This window comes from Carcharhinus amblyrhynchos, unplaced genomic scaffold, assembly GCF_965287045.1.
Source record: "Carcharhinus amblyrhynchos unplaced genomic scaffold, sCarAmb.v2.hapA scaffold_730, whole genome shotgun sequence".
Taxonomy (NCBI): Eukaryota; Metazoa; Chordata; class Chondrichthyes; order Carcharhiniformes; family Carcharhinidae; genus Carcharhinus; species Carcharhinus amblyrhynchos.
Genome location: NW_027650470.1, coordinates 29810 through 43444, shown reverse-complemented (window position 1 = coordinate 43444; position 13635 = coordinate 29810). Strand labels below are relative to the sequence as shown.

General features: G+C 49.6%; 1 protein-coding gene across 1 annotated transcript in view; it reads right to left on the bottom strand.

The window, feature by feature from the left end:
• LOC145339896 (polypeptide N-acetylgalactosaminyltransferase 14-like) overlaps positions 1-12715 on the bottom strand; it is a 46700-nt gene extending 33985 nt beyond the window's left edge. The window contains 1 exon segment of the mRNA XM_080184435.1: positions 12542-12715. Coding sequence (XP_080040561.1) covers positions 12542-12708 — 167 coding nt within the window. The 5' untranslated portion in view covers positions 12709-12715.
• Positions 12716-13635: the final 920 nt, after the last annotated feature.

Here is a 13635-nt window from a genome sequence, read left to right as displayed (position 1 = left end):
CACCGTGTGTCTAAGGGGACAGGGTGTTAACAGCACACTGTGTGTCTAAGGGGACAGGGTGTTAACAGCACACTGTGTGTCTGAGGGGACAGGGTGTTAACAGCACACTGTGTGTCTAAGGGGACAGGGTGTTAACAGCACACTGTGTGTCTAAGGGGACACGGTGTTAACAGCACACTGTGTGTCTAAGGGGACACGGTGTTAACAGCACACTGTGTGTCTAAGGGGACAGGGTGTTAACAGCACACTGTGTGTCTAAGGGGACAGAGTGTTAACAGCACACTGTGTGTCTAAGGGGACACGGTGTTAACAGCACACTGTGTGTCTAAGGGGACACGGTGTTAACAGCACACTGTGTGTCTAAGGGGACAGGGTGTTAACAGCACACTGTGTGTCTAAGGGGACACGGTGTTAACAGCACACTGTGTGTCTAAGGGGACAGGGTGTTAACAGCACACTGTGTGTCTAAGGGGACACGGTGATAACAGCACACTGTGTGTCTAAGGGGACAGGGTGTTAACAGCACACTGTGTGTCTAAGGGGACAGGGTGTTAACAGCACACTGTGTGTCTAAGGGGACACGGTGTTAACAGCACACTGTGTGTCTAAGGGGACAGGGTGTTAACAGCACACCGTGTGTCTAAGGGGACAGGGTGTTAACAGCACACTGTGTGTCTAAAGGGACAGGGTGTTAACAGCACACCGTGTGTCTAAGGGGACAGGGTGTTAACAGCACACTGTGTGTCTAAGGGGACACGGTGATAACAGCACACTGTGTGTCTAAGGGGACAGGGTGTTAACAGCACACTGTGTGTCTAAGGGGACAGGGTGTTAACAGCACACTGTGTGTCTAAGGGGACACGGTGTTAACAGCACACTGTGTGTCTAAGGGGACACGGTGTTAACAGCACACTGTGTGTCTAAGGGGACAGGGTGTTAACAGCACACTGTGTGTCTAAGGGGACAGGGTGTTAACAGCACACTGTGTGTCTAAGGGGACACGGTGTTAACAGCACACTGTGTGTCTAAGGGGACACGGTGTTAACAGCACACTGTGTGTCTAAGGGGACAGGGTGTTAACAGCACACTGTGTGTCTAAGGGGACACGGTGATAACAGCACACTGTGTGTCTAAGGGGACAGGGTGTTAACAGCACACTGTGTGTCTAAGGGGACAGGGTGTTAACAGCACACTGTGTGTCTAAGGGGACAGGGTGTTAACAGCACACTGTGTGTCTAAGGGGACAGGGTGTTAACAGCACACTGTGTGTCTAAGGGGACAGGGTGTTAACAGCACACTGTGTGTCTAAGGGGACAGAGTGTTAACAGCACACTGTGTGTCTAAGGGGACACGGTGTTAACAGCACACTGTGTGTCTAAGGGGACAGGGTGTTAACAGCACACTGTGTGTCTAAGGGGACAGGGTGTTAACAGCACACTGTGTGTCTAAGGGGACACGGTGTTAACAGCACACTGTGTGTCTAAGGGGACAGGGTGTTAACAGCACACTGTGTGTCTAAGGGGACAGGGTGTTAACAGCACACTGTGTGTCTAAGGGGACAGAGTGTTAACAGCACACTGTGTGTCTAAGGGGACACGGTGTTAACAGCACACTGTGTGTCTAAGGGGACAGGGTGTTAACAGCACACTGTGTGTCTAAGGGGACAGGGTGTTAACAGCACACTGTGTGTCTAAGGGGACACGGTGTTAACAGCACACTGTGTGTCTAAGGGGACAGGGTGTTAACAGCACACTGTGTGTCTAAGGGGACAGGGTGTTAACAGCACACTGTGTGTCTAAGGGGACAGGGTGTTAACAGCACACTGTGTGTCTAAGGGGACAGGGTGTTAACAGCACACTGTGTGTCTAAGGGGACACGGTGTTAACAGCACACTGTGTGTCTAAGGGGACAGGGTGTTAACAGCACACTGTGTGTCTAAGGGGACAGGGTGTTAACAGCACACTGTGTGTCTAAGGGGACAGGGTGTTAACAGCACACTGTGTGTCTAAGGGGACAGGGTGTTAACAGCACACTGTGATGAAAGCGCTTTATCTGAATGCACGAAGCATTCGGAATAAAGTGGATGAGCTGGTGGCGCAGATCGACACAAATGGATATGATCTGGTGGCCATTACAGAGACATGGCTGCAAGGTGACAGGGACTGGGAGCTGAATGTCCAGGGGTATCAAGTGTTTAGGAAGGATAGGCGGGAGGAAAAAGGGGGGGGCGTAGCTCTGCTGATTAAGGATAGCATCAGGGTGGTAGCAAGGGATGACATTGGAGCCAAGGAGCAGAGGGTGGAATCGTTGTGGGTGGAGATTAGGAACAGCAAAGGGAGGAAGACGCTGGTGGGTGTCGTCTATAGGCCCCCGAATAATGATCTGGAGGTGGGGCGGGCTGTTAACGCGCAAATAAGTGTGGCATGCAGGAATGGGACGGCTGTAGCTATGGGGGATTTCAATCTGCATATTGATTGGTCGACCCATGTTGGACGCGGTGGGCTCGAGGAAGAGTTCTTGGAATGCTGCCGGGATAGTTTCCTCGAACAGTGTGTGTTGGAGCCGACGAGGGAGCGAGCTATCTTGGATCTGGTGCTATGTAATGAGGCGGGTAGAATTAGGGACCTTGCGGTGAAGGTTCCTCTTGGGGAGAGTGATCATTGTATGGTGGAGTTTCTGGTACAGATGGAGGAGGAGAAAGTGGGTTCCCAGACACGCGTCCTTTGTTTGAATAGAGGGGAGTATGGTAGGATGAGAGAAGAATTGGCGAATGTGGACTGGGGGAGCGCGTTGGAAGGTAGGTCTGCTGAGGAGCAGTGGAGGATCTTTAAGGAGATCTTTCTTGGTGCTCAGCAAAAATTTATTCTGATGGTCAAAAAGGACCGTAGGAGGAGAGGTAATAAGCCGTGGATAACGAAGGAGGTGAAGGAAAGTGTTAAATTAAAAGTGGAGGCGTTTAGAGTAGCTAAGAGTAGTGGGCGAGAAGAGGATTGGGAGAGGTTTAAATGTCAACAAAGATTGACAAAGAAGTTGATAAAGAAGGGTAGGAGAAACTATGAAGCTGGGCTAGCACTTAATATAAAAAAGGATAGCAAGAGTTTTTATAAATATATAAAAAGGAAGAGGCTGGCTAGGGTGAACGTTGGTCCTTTAGAGGATGAGAAAGGGGACCTAGTGGGAGGGGATGGGGATATGGCTAAGGTCTTGAATAACTTTTTTGTTTCTGTCTTCACGGAGGAGGACGTGAATAATTTGCCGGGTGTTAGCGATGGAAAGGTAGTAGGACTGGAGGGTCTTAATGACATTACTGTTACTAGAGAGGCGGTGCTCGACAGACTGGAGGGGCTGATTGTGGACAAGTCCCCAGGACCGGATGGAATGCATCCGAGGGTTCTGAAAGAAATGGCGGAGGTGATAGCGGATGCCTTGGTGGTTATTTTCCAGACGTCGCTGGATTCCGGGGAAGTGCCGGAGGATTGGAAAACGGCTAATGTTACGCCGTTGTTTAAGAAGGGTGCCAGGCAAAAGGCAGGGAATTATAGGCCGGTTAGTTTAACGTCTGTTGTAGGTAAAATGTTAGAATCCGTCATTAAGGAGGAAATTGCGAGGCATCTTGAAGGGAATTGCTTGATAGAGCAGACGCAGCACGGTTTCATTAAAGGGAAGTCGTGTCTGACAAATTTACTGGAGTTCTATGAGGATGTGTCTAGGGCGGTGGATAGAGGAGAGCCGGTGGATGTGGTCTTTCTTGATTTTCAGAAGGCGTTTGACAAAGTGCCTCACAAGAGGTTATTGCAGAAGGTCGAGGGACATGGAGTTGGGGGTAGGGTGTTAGCGTGGATAGAGGATTGGTTGTCAAATAGGAGGCAGAGAGTGGGGGTCAATGGGTGCTATTCGGATTGGCGGTTGGTGACTAGTGGAGTGCCCCAGGGGTCGGTGCTGGGGCCTCAGCTATTTACCATTTATATAGATGATCTGGAGGAGGGAACCGAGTGTAGGGTGTCGAAATTTGCTGATGACACCAAGATTTGGGGAACGGCAAATTGTGCGGAGGGTGTGGAGAGTCTGCAGAAGGATCTAGATAGGCTGGGCGAATGGGCCAGGAAATGGCAAATGGAATTTAATGTTGGCAAGTGTGAGGTGGTCCACTTTGGTAGGAAGAATGGTAGGAAGGACAATTACTTACGTGGCGAAAAACTGCAGCAGGCGACGGTGCAGAGGGACCTCGGGGTCCTTGTGCATGAGTCGCAAAAACCCAGCTTGCAGGTGCAGAAGGTGGTCAGGAAGGCGAATGGGATGCTGGCCTTCATCGCGAGGGGGATTGAATATAAAAGTAGGGAGGTCTTGCTGCAGCTGTATAGGGCATTGGTGAGGCCGCAGCTGGAGTACTGTGTGCAGTTTTGGGCGCCGCACCTGCGCAAAGATATTTTGGCCTTGGAGGGAGTGCAGAGGAGGTTTACTAGGCTGATACCGGAGTTGAGGGGGTTGAGCTATGAGGAGAGGCTGAATAAACTAGGCTTGTACTCGTTAGAGTTTAGAAGAATGAGGGGAGATCTCATTGAGACGTATAAGATGATGAATGGGATGGATAGGATAGAGGTGGAGAGACTCTTCCCGCTCAAAAAAGACAGTAGGACTAGGGGGCACAGCCTCAAGATAAAGGGGAGGCGGTTTAGAACGGAGTTGAGGAGGAACTTCTTCACTCAAAGGGTGGTGAATCTCTGGAATTCTCTGCCTGTTGAAGTGGTGGAGGCTGCCTCGCTAAATATTTTTAAGACGCGGGTTGATGGGTTTTTGATAAGAGAGGGGATTAAGGGTTATGGGGAGAGGGCGGGAATGTGGAACTGAGACACGACAGATCAGCCATGATCTTATTGAATGGCGGGGCAGCCTTGAAGGGCCAGATGGCCTACTCCTGCTCCTATTTCTTATGTTCTTATGTTCTTTAGCACACTGTGTGTCTAAGGGGACACGGTGTTAACTCACTGTTCTCTGGAGCTGTGATTTCGACGAGTGGCTGCCTTTTGGTGAGTGTGCTGCATTGTAATTACTGCATTTTGACTTAATTCTAGTTCGGGAGGGTTTTTGTTTATTTTGGCGCCCCGTAGTGGGAGATAGGCGCGGGGGCTGCTGGGAAGGGAGAGCGGGAGTATAAAAAGAAGGCCAGGGTAGATAGCGGGCAGCGGAGTGAGGCGGGAAGCAGAGTGAGAGGTAAAAGGGCTTAAGCTCACTGGGCTTGGGCGAGAGTAGGCTTGGTAACAGGAATTAATAGGACACCTTAATAGGGGGCAAACATAATGGCAGGGTCTAGGGTTACACGTGTTCACTGTGTTCGTTGTCATATGTGGACATTTCTGGAGACAGCACATCTCCCGAAAGCCCATATATGCGGGAAATGTCTAGAGGTGCAGAGATTAAGGGCCCGGGTGAGGCAGCTGGAACTGAGGCTGGAGGATATGTTTTTAGTTAGGGAAAATGAGGAAATAATGGATAGGGACAGTAACACTGAGCAGATACCAGGACCTGGGAGGAGAGATGGATGGGTTACAGTTAGGAAGAGCGAAAAGAAAAGAAGTCATGGCACTAGGACCGCCCCAGAGGAATTACCCCGGAATATCAAGGGTGGGGTGACAGCTGGGGTAGAGAAGGCAAGGGAGGGAGATCAGAATACCTCGGAGGAAGGGAAGAGTGCAGGGTGTGAGATAGTGGTGGGGGATGGGAGAGTCAAAGGGATTGACAGGCGGTTCTGTGGGCAAAAGCGGGACTCCAGGATGGTAGTCTGCCTCCCTGGGGCAGGGGTACAGGATGTTTCAGAAAGGGTAGAGGGAATTTTGGAGGGTGGAGGGACTGAGTCTGATGTGATAGTGCACGTAGGAGAGAAGGATGTAGGAACAAAGTGCAGGGGGGACATACGTAGGCAGTTCAGGGAGTTGGGGGCTAGGCTGAAATGTAGGGCCTCCAGTGTGGCGTTCTCTGGGCTGCTGCCGGTGCCTGGGGCTAGCAGGGCTAGAAATAATGAGATACTCCAACTCAATGCGTGGTTGAAGGATTGGTGTAGGGCAGAGGGTTTTAGATTCGTAGACCATTGGGAAGTCTTTATGAAAGAGGGGCAAATATATAAGAGGGATGGGGTACAGTTAACTGGGAAGGGTGTGCATATCTTAGCTGGAAGGTTAGCTGGAGTGTTTCGGCAGGGTTTAAACTAATATGGAGGGGGGGTGGGGAGGTGGACGGAACTGGGATTGGGGATAGGGTAAGCCCGGAGGGTAGGAAGAAGGATCGGATTGTTTCTGAGGGTCTTCGGTGCATGTGTTTCAATGCTAGGAGTGTGACTGGCAAAACAGATGAACTGAAGGCAATAATGTTCGAAAGGAAGTTGGAAGTGGTGGCGGTGACAGAGACTTGGTTAAAGGAAGGGCAGGACTGGCAGTTGAATGTTCCCGGGTATAAGTGCTTCAGGCGTGATAGGGGTGGGTCGCTGAGAGGTGGGGGAGTGGCGTTGTTAGTTAAGGATTGCATCATAGCAGTGCAGAGGGAGGGAGGTATAGAGGATATAGGAATCGAGTCGCTATGGGTGGAGTTGAGGAATAGGAAGGGAGATGTTACTATGTTGGGTGTGTACTACAGACCGCCCAACAGCCTGAGGGCTGTGGAAGAAGGGATAAGCAGGGACATTCTAGATAAGTGCAGGAAGAATAGGGTGGTGGTAGTGGGAGATTTTAATCTCCCCGGGGTAGATTGGAAGGTGCCGAGATCAGAGGGTGCTGACGGGGAGGAATTTGTACAGTGTGTAATGGAAGGATCCCTGGAGCAGTATGTGGATAGCCCGACCAGAGAGGGGGCTATACTGGACTTGGTTCTGGGGAATGAGCCTGGGCAGGTGGTTGACGTTGAAGTAGAGCAGGTGGCTAACAGCGACCACAACTCTGTCTGGTTTAAGATATTAATGGATAAAGATGAAGCCTGTCCTAAGGGGAGGGTGTTAAACTGGGGGAGGGCTAGATACAACCGGATTAGGCAGGATCTTAAAGATACGGACTGGGGTAAGCTGTTTGATGGCAGGTCGATGCTGGGTATGTGGGAGTCTCTCAAGGGAAAACTAAAATCTTTGCAGGAAAGACATGTGCCGGTCAAGAGGAAGGATGGGAAGGGTAGGATTAGAGAGCCGTGGGTAACTAGGGATATTGAGGACCTGGTCAGGAGGAAGAGAGAGGCGTACATTAGATCTAGGCATTTGAGGACAGAGATAGCGTTAGAAGAATACAGAGAATGTAGGAGAGAACTTAAAAGGGGCATCAGAAAGGCAAAAAGGGGCCACGAAATGGCTTTGGCGGGTAGGATTAAGGAAAATCCTAAGGCATTTTACTCCTATGTTAGAAATAAAAGGATGGTTAGAGGGAAGATTGGTCCTCTCAGGGACAGAGGAGGGGAACTATGCTTGGAGCCTGGGGGAATGGGGGAGATCTTGAATGAATACTTTGCGTCGGTATTCACGCAGGAGAGGGGCCTGATGTCTGGTGCTGTGCTTGAGGAGTTTGAGGATCCGTTGAGGGATATAGTCATCACGAGGGAAGAGGTGTTGGGACTTTTAGACAGTATAAAGACGGATAAATCTCCGGGGCCTGATGGCATCTATCCCAGGCTGCTAAGGGAGGTGAGGGATGAAATTGCTGGGCCTCTGACGCAAATCTTTGTCTCTTCTTTGGACACAGGTGAGGTCCCAGAGGATTGGCGGATTGCAAATGTAGTACCGTTGTTTAAAAAGGGTCAGAGGGATAACCCAGGGAATTATAGGCCGGTGAGCTTGACTTCAGTTATAGGCAAGCTAATGGAGAGGATCCTCAAGGATAGGATGTATGAACATCTGGAGCGCTGCAATCTGATCAGGGATACGCAGCATGGCTTCGTTACAGGGAGGTCGTGCCTTACGAATCTAGTGGAATTTTTTGAAGAGGTGACAAAAACGGTTGACGAAGGACAAGCCGTTGATGTCGTCTATATGGATTTCAGTAAGGCGTTTGACAAGGTCCCTCATGGTAGGCTGATAGAAAAGGTGAAGGCTCATGGGATACAAGGCCAGGTATGTAGATGGGTGGAGAACTGGCTTGGGAGGAGGAGACAGTAGGTATTGGTGGAAGGCTCCTTTTCCAATTGGAGGTCTGTCACCAGTGGTGTGCCGCAGGGCTCGGTACTAGGACCTCTTCTATTTGTGGTATATATTAATGACTTGGAAGAGGGGGTAGGTGGTGTGATCAGCAAATTTGCTGATGACACTAAGATGGTTGGATTGGCAGGTACTGAGGAGCAGTGCCTGGCAATGCAACAGGACATAGACAGGCTGGTAGATTGGGCAGATAGATGGCAAATGGAATTTAATCCGGAGAAATGCGAGGTGATGCACTTTGGCTAGAATAATGTGGAGGGGAGTTATACGATAAAAGGTAGAACTATCCGGAGTATAGATACGCAGAGAGACCTGGGGGTGCAAGTGCCCAAGTCCCTGAAGGTGTCGGTGCAGGTGCAGAATGTGATGAGGAAAGCGTATGGTATGTTAGCCTTCATAGGAAGAGGTATAGAATATAAGAGTAGGAGTCTGATGTTGCAGTTGTATAGAACGTTGGTTAGGCCTCACTTGGAGTACTGCGTCCAGTTCTGGTCGCCGTACTACCGGAAGGATGTAGAGATCCTGGAGAGAGTGCAGAGGAGATTTACCAGGATGCTGCCTGGTATGGAAGGGCTGTCTTACGAGGAAAGATTGAATGAACTTGGGCTGTTTTCCCTTGAGAGACGTCGGCTGAGGGGGGATCTAATAGAGGTTTATAAGATTATGAAGGGGATAGATAGAGTAAATGGTGGTAAGCTTTTTCCGCTATTAGAAATGGATAGAACGAGGGGTCACGGGCTTAGGGTGAGGGGGGCTAGGTATAAGACAAATATTAGAGGGCAGTTTTTCACGCAAAGGGTAGTGGGGGTGTGGAATGCACTGCCAAGTAAGGTGGTGGAAGCAGGCACGCTAGGGTTGTTTAAGAGTCACTTAGACAGCCATATGAGCGGGCTACATATAGGGGGATATAGTAGGCCTTACTGAACATTGTAGGCTTGGGAATATGTTTTGCCTCAGGGATGTTACAGTCTTTGCCTGTTTAATAATGAATTTTTTGTCTCCACAGGCATTTAAGTCCAGCAAGGGGCATGCATGCGGCAGATTGTAGTGGGCTGCTCTTGGACGTTGCTTCGGGAGTTGCCTATTGCTTCATGTCGTTAGTGTGCTTAAACTGGACCATCTCAAGGGCAACATGACAGCTCAGAGACTATCTCTGTTGCTGTGCGGACACATGGATCTGGGCCTGTGTCTGTGGGAGTTTGCACGTTCTCCCCGTGGTTGCGTGGGTTTCCTCCGGGTGCTCCGGTTTCCTCCCACATCCCCAAAGATGTGCTTTTAGGCTGATTGATTGGGTACTAAATTGTCCCTAAATTGGACTTCCCTGATCCTCGCACATTAGGCGTAGACTAAAATCATGAATAGGTCACTGAGACAGTGGGACGGCGGCGCGGGCTCGTTGGGCCGAAGGGCCTGTTTCCCGTGCTGTGTTGTTCTTTGTTCTTTGTTCTTAACAGCACACTGTGTGTCTAAGGGGACAGGGTGTTAACAGCACACTGTGTGTCTAAGGGGACAGGGTGTTAACAGCACACTGTGTGTCTAAGGGGACAGGGTGTTAACAGCACACTGTGTGTCTAAGGGGACACGGTGTTAACAGCACACTGTGTGTCTAAGGGGACAGGGTGTTAACAGCACACTGTGTGTCTAAGGGGACAGGGTGTTAACAGCACACTGTGTGTCTAAGGGGACAGGGTGTTAACAGCACACTGTGTGTCTAAGGGGACAGGGTGTTAACAGCACACTGTGTGTCTAAGGGGACAGGGTGTTAACAGCACACTGTGTGTCTAAGGGGACACGGTGTTAACAGCACACTGTGTGTCTAAGGGGACAGGGTGTTAACAGCACACTGTGTGTCTAAGGGGACACGGTGTTAACAGCACACTGTGTGTCTAAGGGGACAGAGTGTTAACAGCACACTGTGTGTCTAAGGGGACACGGTGTTAACAGCACACTGTGTGTCTAAGGGGACAGGGTGTTAACAGCACACTGTGTGTCTAAGGGGACACGGTGATAACAGCACACTGTGTGTCTAAGGGGACACGGTGTTAACAACACACTGTGTGTCTAAGGGGACAGGGTGTTAACAGCACACTGTGTGTCTAAGGGGACAGGGTGTTAACAGCACACTGTGTGTCTAAGGGGACACGGTGTTAACAGCACACTGTGTGTCTAAGGGGACACGGTGTTAACAGCACACTGTGTGTCTAAGGGGACAGGGTGTTAACAGCACACTGTGTGTCTAAGGGGACAGGGTGTTAACAGCACACTGTGTGTCTAACGGGACACGGTGTTAACAGCACACTGTGTGTCTAAGGGGACACGGTGTTAACAGCACACTGTGTGTCTAAGGGGACAGGGTGTTAACAGCACACTGTGTGTCTAAGGGGACAGGGTGTTAACAGCACACTGTGTGTCTAAGGGGACACGGTGTTAACAGCACACTGTGTGTCTAAGGGGACAGGGTGTTAACAGCACACTGTGTGTCTAAGGGGACAGGGTGTTAACAGCACACTGTGTGTCTAAGGGGACAGGGTGTTAACAGCACACTGTGTGTCTAAGGGGACACGGTGTTAACAGCACACTGTGTGTCTAAGGGGACACGGTGTTAACAGCACACTGTGTGTCTAAGGGGACAGGGTGTTAACAGCACACTGTGTGTCTAAGGGGACAGGGTGTTAACAGCACACTGTGTGTCTAAGGGGACACGGTGATAACAGCACACTGTGTGTCTAAGGGGACAGGGTGTTAACAGCACACTGTGTGTCTAAGGGGACAGGGTGTTAACAGCACACTGTGTGTCTAAGGGGACAGGGTGTTCACAGCACACTGTGTGTCTAAGAGGACAGGGTGTTAACAGCACACTGTGTGTCTAAGGGGACAGGGTGTTAACAGCACACTGTGTGTCTAAGGGGACACGGTGTTAACAGCACACTGTGTGTCTAAGGGGACAGGGTGTTAACAGCACACTGTGTGTCTAAGGGGACAGGGTGTTAACTAGTGAGGGATTAGCAGTGAGGTAACTGCACCAACAGCGGTAGATGGTTTTGAGGTAACACATTGACGAGAGGGTGGATATTCCTGGCAGGGATCTCCTCCCACTCCAGTGGACGTGTCAGACACAGGTTTATATTCCTTTTCTGTCCCATTTTCAATTAGAAGCTGATGATTATTGAGGGGTGGATCCTCCGCATCTCTTCAGGAGGAAGTCCCGCCTGAGATCAGCCATGATCTTATTGAATGGCGGGGCAGGCTCGAGGGGCTGGATGGCCTACTCCAGCTCCTAGTTCTTATGTTCTTAAAACCACTGGCCAACCGGGTGCTGTCTGCTGTGCAGCACCACCACAAGCGATGGCCAGTGCCGGTACTGCAACCACGTTAAAGAGTTCAGGAGAAAGAGAGGCAATCTCACTGATCATACTGAAGGAACTCGCCATGGTAAATAATGAGGTTGTTTCTGGTGTTGGGGGAATCTAGAACACAGGACAGAGTCTCAGAGTAAAGGGCTGATCATTTAGAACTGATCTGAGGAGAAATTCTTTAACTGCGAAACATTGTGAATCTTTGGAATTCACTACGCCACAAGGTTGTAGTTTGTCCAACATCGAATACATTTCAGGCTGGGATTGACCGATTAGGGCTGGCGCAGTGGTTAGCGCTGCTACTTCAGGGACCCAGGTTCGATTCCTGGCTTGGGTCATTGTCTGTGCAGAGTTTGCACATTCTCCCCGTGTCTGCATGGGTTTCCTCCGGGTGCTCTGGTTTCCTCCCAAAGTCCGAAAGATGTGCGGGTAAAGTTGATTGGCCATGCTAAACCGCTCCTCAGTGTCCAAAGGTGTGAAAGTTCGGGGAATTAGTGGGGCAAATGTGTGGGGTTCCAGAGATGGGGCTTGAATAAGATATTTTGTCAGCGAGTTAGTGCAAGCTTGATGGGCCGAATGGCCTCCTTTTGCACTGCAGGGATTCTACGATTCGACGATATGGGAGCGGGAAAAAAGCAAAATACTGGGGATGCTGGAATCTGAAACAAAAATAAAACATGCTGGAAAATCTCAGCGGGTCTGACAGCATCTGTGGAGAGAGAATAGAGCCAATGTTTCGAGCCTGGGTGACCCTTTGTCAGAGCTGAGAGAATCAGCAGAGATTTATACTATTGGGGTGGGGAGGTGGGACGTGGAATTGGACAAAGAGAATGTGAATAAGGATACAAAGTACGTGAACGACTCTCGCTCCTACTTCTTGTGTTACGTGCTCCTCTAAAAGGCAATGACGTTACAGTATCTGTGATGTAGAGAGGGTGGGGAGGGAGAGGGGGTTATTGCTGTATCTGAGTTTCTTGCGGTTACAGGCGAGCTGAGACAGTGAGAATCCAGTGAGAAGTACCTGTAATGTCTGGTATCCCTGATTCCCCGACTGCTGGGAACACGGCCGCTCTCTCGGTGATTGAAGGCATAGAGTTTGTAAGGGTCTTCCCCCAGCTTCCATCGTTTAGCATCAAGGTACCGCCTCTCATCAAAGCTATCAAACTGCTCACTGGAATCCTCCAGCATGTCCTGAGCAGAGAAATCAGAGAGATCGGCCTTCAATTCGAGTGTGGCAGTGGGTACCTTACTGGATTAGCAATCCATTTATAATCTGAGTTCAAATCCCACGGTGGTGCTGGATAAATTGTCATTAATTTATTAAAAATGAGCAAGTAAGAAGTAGTTAAAGTGGCCATAAATTGGAACCCTCCTCAGAGACTGATCCACCACAGAAAGCAGTCCCGAGGTGAACAGCTCTTCCAATAGAACCTGTTATTGATCAGTAAGGAACCATTAACACAACAACCCCGCCCCGCCAGCCCGAATGTACCGGCTGTTCACATCCCGTCACCACTCGCAGCGAGGACGGAGAATTTAGCGCTCAGCCAACTCACTATTCACTGCAGCGGGACTGGAGAATCCTGCCGGCGGGAATGGCCAGAACATTCCAGCTCCTGATTTTCAGCGTCTGATTCCTTGTGTTGGAAATGGTTTCAAAAAATAATATGATATTGACAACATATTTAAAATATAGTAAATGTTATGTATTTAAAATCAATAACAAAAAGGGTAGATAAGGATAGTGTAATAGATAAGGGTAGTGTAATAGAGAAGGATAGTGTAATAGATAAGGGTAGTGTAATAGATAAGGGTACTGTAATAGAGAAGGATAGTGTAATAGATAAGAGTAGTGTAATAGATAAGGATAGTGTAATAGATAAGGGTAGTGTAATAGAGAAGGATAGTGTAATAGATAAGGGTAGTGTAATAGATAAGGGTACTGTAATAGAGAACATAAGAACATAAGAAATGGGAGCAGGAGTAGGCCATCTAGCCCTTCGAGCCTGCCCCGCCATTCAATAAGATCATGGCTGATCTGTTGTGGCTCAGTTCCACATTCCCGCCCTCTCCCCATAACCCTTAATCCCCCTGCCTATCAAAAACCTATCTACC